Source organism: Elephantulus edwardii, unplaced genomic scaffold (assembly GCF_000299155.1).
Source record: "Elephantulus edwardii isolate Elephantulus edwardi_28Jun2011 unplaced genomic scaffold, EleEdw1.0 scaffold00283, whole genome shotgun sequence".
Taxonomy (NCBI): Eukaryota; Metazoa; Chordata; class Mammalia; order Macroscelidea; family Macroscelididae; genus Elephantulus; species Elephantulus edwardii.
Window position 1 is genome coordinate 2,221,692 of NW_006400033.1, and position 9,160 is coordinate 2,230,851.

The window sequence follows — 9,160 nt, forward strand, 5'->3', positions numbered from 1 at the left end:
GCCCCGCGCCTCCCGCTGCGCGCGCCGCGCCCCCGACTCTCCAGAAAGCCCCCAACTTGGCGACAGTCCTCACCCCCACCACGGTGCGCACGGCGGCCTTGCCCAGCGGGAGAGCCTCGGCCACCGCCTGGCCCCCAGCGGGAGGCGGATGGAGAGGGGAAGTGGATGGCACTCCTTCATATGCTTCTTTTCCTGTGGGGTCCCGACACCCCCTGCTCAGGTTTTCCACTTCCTTCCAGGTGTGCCGAGAGTTCCTGGAGATTCCTTGCCACCCCGCCCCCGACATGGGACTAGTTAAATCGCGCGCCTTAGGTTGGAAGAGTCCGTTGGATTCGAGTTCGTTGCCAGGGCGGGGGAGCCCACCCGGGAGCCGGGGGCCGTTCGCTGTGCGGTGGCCAGGACACACGTGGAAGGGCCCAGCTACCGCGCGCCCGGAGGGATGTTCTCAGAGACTAGCTCGCCACCCTAAAAGTCGATAAAGGGAGTCGTGCCCAGTGTCCTAAGCAGCAGCTAGTTAGTGCTGGGAGAACCCGACTTTTTAAAGCAGCCTGCAGTGCAGTTGGGGGACCTTCTCAGACTTACGTACCTGAGCGAGGCGTTTTCTCCGGAGATGCTGGCCACCGGGATGGTCACATGGACACGGAGGGCTCGCTAGGAGCAGGTCCGCATCTCCCACATAGTGTGATTCTGTGAGACCCTCTCACAGCGACACCCTACACGAGTTTTTGAGGAATGGTAAATGAAACAGTGCACCATCCTACTTTTTTTTTTTTTTTAAGTTACGTGCATATATGCTGCTTGCTTGAGAAAAATAACCTAACACATTGCAAACAACAAACTTATTATGAGTGAATGTTTCTGAGAAGGAGCATGGGGTCAGAAGAAAGGAACTAATATATTTCATTGTTGACAACAACTAATCTTTCTATTTTTTTAGCACAATAGTTCCATAAAACTTTTCCAAACAATATAGATGGCATTTGAGTAAAAAGTGAAAATTCTCTTTTCTCCCAGAACACGGGAAGTAAAGAGGATCTTTACTCTTTCCCAGCTAACCACGACCAAAAATTTTACCTGTACGGTTGTGTATATACTGCTGGTAATAGGCGCCATCCAGGCAGAAACTATCCATAGCTGAGCCTCCAGTGTGTTTTCAGAGGCTGTAAATCACATGGGAGGAAATGACCCATCTTGCTCCCAGAGCCCCTGCTGGGATTCCAGATTCGAGAGAGGCTCCCCCTTTGGGTCAGCAATGCAATGAGCTGTGATGTTGCTTTTAAAACCAGCTGCTTTTCCTGGGACCTCTTTTGTTAAAAAAGTAAAAAGTCTTTTTGTGCTGCTGTAACAAATCCACACAAACTATCCTCTCAGAGTGCTTAAAAGTCAAGAGTCAGTAATCTGTTTCACCAAGAGAAAGCAAAGGGTCAGCAGAGAGGCAACTATTCCTTAATTTGTGGCCATATCACTCCCAGTCAGCCTCTGTGGTCACATTGTCTTCTGCCTGTGTCAAATCTCCCTCTTAAGGAAAACTTGTGATGGATTTAAGGCCCATGGAGATAATCCAAGATAATCTCCCCATAGCATGATCCTTAACTTAATTCACATTGGCAACAAACACTTGTCCTTACACAGTAACATTTACAGGTTCCAGGGACTAGGTCATGAACATATTTATGTACACCATCATCCCCAACCACACCTTTCAACCTCATAGAAATGCAAATTAAACAACATAGAGATACTATTTTCCCTCGATCAGATTGGCAAAGGTAAAAAAAAAAAATGGTAACACCCAGCATTGGCCCCTGTGCAGAGAAACACTTATAGCTACTAGGTGTGTCATTGTGTATGTAACATTTCTGAAGGAAAGTTTGGCAAGATCTATAAAAACCTTTAAAAGTGTAAAACCCTTTGACTTGGGAAGGTGTTTCTAGGATTTTTTTTTTTATTAAGGAAATAACCAAGCGCATAAATAAACATCTAGAAATGTGTTGGGGGGGGAAGAAATGTGTTGAAAACATTAGAACTTGAAAACAATTTAAAATGTTACTTGTTATATGCCATCAGTTCAACTACAACTCATAGTGACCCAATGAACAACAGATCTGACCCTTGCTCTATCCTGCTCCGTTCTAACTAACTACCTCTTTTATGGCCAAACCCATTGAATGTAGAGGGAATTGAAACTGTCAGCAGCTTCATCATGCTTGGATCCACAATTAACACCCTTGGTACCAGCAGTCAGGAAATAAGGAGATGCATTGCATTGGGAACATCTGCAGACAGGGACCTTTATAAATTTTTGAGGAGTAATGATGTAAAACTGTGGCTGACTCTGAGAAGAATGGGAATCCCAGAACATTTAATCGTGCTAATGCGAAACCTATACTTGGACCAAGAGGCAGTTGTCAGAACAGAGCAGGGAAACACTGCATGGTTCAAAATTGGGTAGGGTGTACGCCAGGCATGTGTCCTATCTCCATACCTTTTCAACCTGTATGCAGAGCAGATTATCCATAAGGCTGGGCTCTATGAGGAGAAGTGTGACATCAGGATTGGTGGAAGATCTATTAACAATCTGTGTTATGCAGATGACACAACCCTGCTTGCTGAAACTGAGGAGGACCCGAAGCACTTGCTGCAGAGGGTCAAGGACTGCAACCTTCAGTATGGACTGAGGCTCAGTGTCAAGAAGACAAAGATTCTCACCACTGGACCAACTGGCAGCATCAGGATGGGTGGCAAAGAGATTGAGATTGTTCACAGCTTCAGTTTGCTTGGCTCCATGGTCAACACTCTTGGCACCAGCAGCCAGGAAATCAAAAAACGTATTGCGATGGGAAAGTCTGCTGTTACGGACCTCTCTAAAGTACTCAAGAGCAACGGTATGTCTCTGAAGACTAAGGTGCGTCTGATACAGGACATGGTCTTTGCAATCACTTGTTATCCATCAGAGTTGGACAATGACTAGGGAGGATAGAAGGAGAATTGACTCCTTTGAGCTGTGGTGCTGGAGAAGAGTATTGAATGTACCATGGACTGCCAAGAAAACAGATTCATCCTGGAGAGGGTTAAACCAGGCTGCTCCTTGGAGGCAAGGATTCTGGGGCTTCGTCTGACATACTTTGAGCATGTTGTAAGGAGAGACAGGTCCTTGGAGAGGGACATCGTGCTTGGTAGGGTGGAGGGACAGCGCAGGAGGGGAAGACACTCTATGAGGTGGATTGATTCAGTGACTGGGGTAATCGGGATGGGTGTGTCAGAGGCAATGCGATTGGCATAGGATAGAGCAGGATTTAGGGCTGTTGTACATAGGGTCGCTATGAGTTGCAAGCGACTCGACGGCACGTAACAACAATGATGTAAGGTGTGTCTGATTCAGGCCGCAGTCTATTACTTGCTATGCATCTGAGAGCTGGACAATGAATACGAATGACAAGGAAATAATTGACATCTTTGAGCTGTGGTGTTGGTAAAGAGCCCTGAACATCCCATGGACAGCAAAGAGAACAAACAGCCAGACTGCTCTTTGGAGGCAAAAAGGATGAGGTGCCACCTCACATACTTTGGACATATTTCTAGGAGGGGCTATTCCTTGGAGAACATGATGCTGGGAATGGTGGAAGGTCAGTGAAGTAGAAGAAGACAGACCTTCAACCAGGTGGATTGATACGGTGACTGCTGCAGTGGGCTGTTGTGAGTCAGGAAGTGTGAGGATGGCACAGGACAGGACCAGGTTCAGATCTTTTGTTCATAGGGTCACTGTGAGCACCTAACACCAACAACAATGATTGTTACAGTAACTGGATCAAACCATCTTGATAAGAGTCTCTTCTCTTATTTTGACTCTCCACCTTCCCAAGCATGATGTCTTTCTTTCTGCAAGAACTGGCTTCTCTTTACATGCCCAAAGTATGTGAGATGAAGTTTCATGATTCTTGCCTCTAAGGACTACTTCCTCGGGGTTCACTTTGTCTGAGACCTATTTGTTTTTTCTTTTGGTAATCCACAGAATATTCAGTACTCTTTCCCAACACCACAGCAAAATGACAGGAATTCTTCTGTCATCTTTTGTCAATGTCCAACTTTTAGATGCATAACAAGTAATTGAAAAGACTATTGTCTGGAACATGTGCACCTTGGTTCTCAAGCTAACATATTTTGGAGAGGTCCTTGGCATCAGATTTCTCCAGTGCAAAAAGTATTTTGATTTCTTGATTGCTCGTACCAGGGTTATTGATTGTAGATCCAAGTAAGATTAAATTATTGACAATTTCATACTCCATCAATCATGATGTTGCGCAGTGGTGAGGATTTTTGTCTTTCTGGATGTTGTGTTGTAATCCATATTGAAGCCTGTAGTCTTTGATCTTCTTTAGCAAGTGTTTCAAGTCCCCTTAACTTTCAGCAAGCGAGGTGTGTCATCTGTATAATGCAGGTTGTTGATAAGTTTTCCATTGATCCTTATGCCACATTCTTCATATAGTCTCATATGATTGGCTCATCATACAAATTGAAGAGGTATGGAGAAAGGATATATACCCTTAATGCCCACCTCTTAATTTTAAACCATGCATTGTTTGCCCACTCTGTTTGGACAGAAGCTTCTTGGTCTAGATGTAGATTTCACATAAGCACAATTAAGTGTTCTGAGATTCCCATTCTTCTCAACATTAGCCATAATTTGTTATGGTCCACACAGGCAAATGTCTTTTCATAGTCAATAAAACACAACTATACATCCTTCTGATGTTCTCTGCTTTCAACTAAGATCTGTTTGATATCAGCAATGATATCGCTGGTGTCACAGCCTCTTGTGAATCCAGTTTGAATTTCTGGAAGTTCCCTGTCCATGTACTACTGTTCTTGCTGGTTTTTAATAATCTTCAGCAATAGTTTTCTTGCATGTGATATTAACAATATGTTCAACAAATTCCACTTTCTATTGGATTACTTTTTTTAAAAATCAAAACAAATATAGATCTCTTCCAGTCACTTAGCCAGGTAGCTGTCTTCTAAATTTCTTGGCATAGACTGGTGAGCATATCCAGGGCTGCATCTGTTTGTTGAAACATGTCAATTAGTATTCCATAACATTGTGAAAAAGTTTGAAAGATTACCCAAAAATGTTTGAGAATTACCAGAATGAGATAGGCATGAAGTGAGCACATACTGTTGGGAAAATAGTTGACTCTCCCCATGTTGTTGCTATTACTGTTGTTATGTGCCCTCAAGTCACCTGCTACTCATAATGACCCTATGAACAATATCTCAGAACCCTGCCCTATCTTGAACCAATCTCACTGTCTCTGACACACTCCGATTACCACAGTCACTGCGTCAATTCATCTCATTCAGGGTCTCCCACTCCTGCACTGAACCTCTATCCTTACAAGCATGATGTCCTTCTCCAAGGACTGGTCCGTCCTGGCAAAATGCCCAAAATATATGAGCAAGAACTCCAATGTCCTTGCCTCCAAGGAGCAAGCTGGTCTTGTTCTCTCCAAGACAGATCTGTTTGTTCTCTTGGCAGTTCATGTTTTGCTCAATACTCTTCTCCAGCACCCCTGCTCAAAGACATCAATTCTTCTGTTATTCTTAGTCATTGTCCAGATCTTAGATGCATAGCAAGTAATTGTGAAGACCATGGCAAAACTTAGTCCCTAGATTGACATCGTTACTTCTCAGTACTCTGATAGTCGTCTTTCCCAAAGCCACTCATCTTTTGATTTCCTGACTACTGGTGCCAAGAGTGTTTGTTGATTATGGAGCCAAATAAAATGATATTGTTAACAACCTCAATCTCTTCTCTATCTATTATGATCAACTGGCCCAGTGGTGATAATCTTTATTTTCTTGATGTTGAGATGCAATCCATATTAAAGACTGAAGTCATTGATGTTCTCCAGCAAATACTTCAAGTCCTCTTTAGTTTCAGTGAGCCAGGTTGTATCATCTGCCTAATGCAGGTAATTGATAAACCTTTTTCCAATCCTGATGCCACATTCTTCTTCATGAAGTTCAGCCTCTCAAAAAAAAATGTTCAACCTCTTGAATGATCTTTCCTGCATATAGATATTTCAAAGATATGGAGGCAGGACACATCCCTGAAGCACTCTCATTCTGATTCTGAACCATGCAGCGTTTCTTGCTCTGTTCTGATGATGTCTTCCTGGTCCAAGTATAGGTTCTACATGAGCACAATCAAGTGTTTTGGAATTCCCATTCTTCTCAATGTCACCCACAACTTGGAGGAGTTGGACAGTGGTGACTTTCTCCATAGACCTGCTCTATGCAAGATTGCCACAAAACACAACCTGTTTAATAAAGAAATACATTATCTGGGAAGAACAACAAAATTAAAGACGTGTGTAAATTTCACTCACAGATTATTTGAGTGGAGTGGTGGGAATGAATGTGTTTGAGATAACGAGGTTGGCACAGGATAACAATAAACACCAGCAGATTTGAAGGCATTGGGATGAGCCATACTAGCTAAAACTAGAAACAAAGATCCCAGAGAAAAGTTCAGTGAGGTGAGCTGGAGTTTTCCACTTCTTTATCTGCTTCTACAATAGGGCATTTGATGATGTATAGCACCAGGTATAAAAGCCAAACAAAAAGCAATTGTCTAGAGGTGAGGGAAGCCCACAGTTTGATTCTGTATATCTTCTTAGCTAAGATTGACTTTAATATTTATAAATGCTTGGGAGAAAATTTAAAGGATAGTAGTTTGTAAAATATGAAATTCACTTTTTTCCCCCAAACTCATTGCCTTGGAACCAACACATCGCTGATCCTCCAGCTTTCTCCTACAGAGCAAAGAGTAGATGCCAACCACGAAAGAGATACCACCTTTGAGTTACCAACAAAAGCTCTCAACAGGCTGCATTACATTTTAGTGTTGATGAATTTGATCATGTTTGTTAGTTTACATATTGTCTCTGATATATCTGTGGCAAAGTTTAATGGTAACAGCAGAGGCTATATGTGACTCTGATTACATTATCATTGCTGCTCAGTACAGTAGATATCATGATAACTTAGAAGCATGTCAAGTGTTGTTTACCACTGTTCTGCAATATTTTATTAGTCTTGCTTGCTGAAACTGAGGCAGACCTGAAGCGTTTGCTGCAGAAAATCAAGGACTTCAGTCTTCAATATGGATTGAAGCTCAACAACAGGAAGACAAAGATTCTCACCACTGGGCCAGTTGGCAGCACCATGATAGATGGAGAAGAGATTGAGGTTGTTAACAGTTACAGCTTGCTCAGCTCCACAATCAACACTTTTAGCACCAGCAGTCAGGTAATCAAAAGATAAATTGCATTAGGTAAATCTGCTGTCAGGGACCTCTCCAGAGTACTGAGAAGCAACGATGTCAGTCTAGAAACTAAGGTGCGCCTGATCTAGGCCATGGCCTTCATAATTACTTGCTATTCATCAGAGAGCTGGACAATGACTAAGGATGGCAGAATTGATGCCTTTGAGTTGTGGTGCTGGGGAAGAGTCTTGAAGATACCATAGACTGCCAAGAAAACAAATAGATCTATGTTGGAGAGGGTTAAGCCAAGTTTCTCCTTGGAGACTAGGATTTTGATGCTCTGTCTCACATAATTTGGGAATGTGGCCAGGAGGGAGGGATCCTTAGAGAAGGACATCATGCTCAGAAGAGTGGAAGGACAGCACAGGAGAAGAAGACCCTGCAGGAGATGGACTGATAACAGTAACTGGAGCAAATGGGGTTAGGTGTGTTGGAGTCAGTGAGACTGGCTCAGGACAGTGCACGCTTGAGAGCTACTGTACATAGGGTTGCTATGAGTCACAGGCAACTCGGTAGCACATAACAATACATTCATATGTCAAAACCAAAAAAAAGAAGAGAAAAATGGACTTTATATATCAAGCTTTTAAGATGCAGTGAATTGTGGATTATTTTGTTAGATGGCAAAACATTATGTTTATCATGCAATGATACCAGTAATGCTAAAAGAATATGTGTTGGTCTTACCAAATTAAGCACTTCTCACAGTTTATTCCAACTGGTGGAAAAGGACTGGTCAGGAAAATAGAAAACTCTTAGTATCTCTTCAGAGGAAAATTTCTTCACAAAGCAAGTTTCCCAGTGATTCATTTGCCAAGCATGGAAAATTATTATTGGAGATGGATTAATCAAATTGCACTTCACTGCAGCAGCTAAACAAGTGTGTCCAGAGAAAATTTGCTTAAGACCATTAGCTTTTTGGCATAGCCTGAAGAGCTGGGACATTTAGAGCAACAATGACCATCAATTAAGAAACAAGACAAATTATTACAACTGGTTTTCCTTGGCTCTTGATGAATTGACAGATGTTGACCATGATATTTAGCTATTATTTGCTCACAGAGTTAATGCCAACTTTGAAGTGACTTAAGAGTTAGCCTCTACAAATGGTCTTTGTGGAATGACTAAAGGCAAGAATAAAGAGTAAAGAAAAGATTAACTACAACCTGAAGTGGAATCTGCTAAAATATGTTACAAGTGACAGAAGGAGATATTATCTGTGGGGCAGGAAAAAGGTAAATTTACAAAGTTTATGTGTAAGGAGCTGGAGTCAGAAAATCAAAAGGACTGAACTTGCTCAGCATTTATTTTGTCTTTTTGTTTTTCTGTTTGTCTACACAATCTTTATTGTTACAACCACCTTTATTCATACCTACCATGATGGTTTTTCTTGCTGCCAGGCATACTTCATCAGTCTACAAATAGTCACATGGTAGATTTTTAACTATTGTGAGTATTGGCAAATAATGAAATGAATTGTAAATAAGTAAAAACTAGATGTATATTAAAGAGCACTAGTTGGATTGTGCACTGTATGTTGTTGGACATCTATCCAAAAGGTCAGTACTTCTTTTTTTTAATTTTTATTTGGAAAAACATATTGGGGGTACAAGGAGTTGAGGGTTGGGGGCAGAAGGGTGAGGATGGGCCAGGATGCAGCTGTAGAGCTGCACAGTTTGGTCGGTGGGGGGAGCAGGTGAAGGAAATGATGAGGGTCCAGCGGGGACCGGATGCTACAGAGGAGTGACGAGCATTTTCCAATGGTAATTAAACCAACTGTCTTATTAATTTGGGAATTGGATGCCAACTCTCTGGCTTCTTCATGCTGAACAGGGG

The 9,160-nt window shown here is 42.4% G+C and overlaps 1 protein-coding gene across 1 annotated transcript in view; it reads right to left on the minus strand.

Moving 5' to 3' along the window:
* The window catches only part of TCF7L1 (transcription factor 7-like 1 (T-cell specific, HMG-box)), a 170,630-nt gene that overhangs the window by 160,254 nt on the left and 1,216 nt on the right, over positions 1–9,160 (minus strand). The window contains exon 2 of the mRNA XM_006900397.1: positions 587–651. Within this exon, the coding sequence (XP_006900459.1) occupies positions 587–651 (65 nt within the window). The remainder of the gene's footprint in view (positions 1–586; positions 652–9,160) is intronic.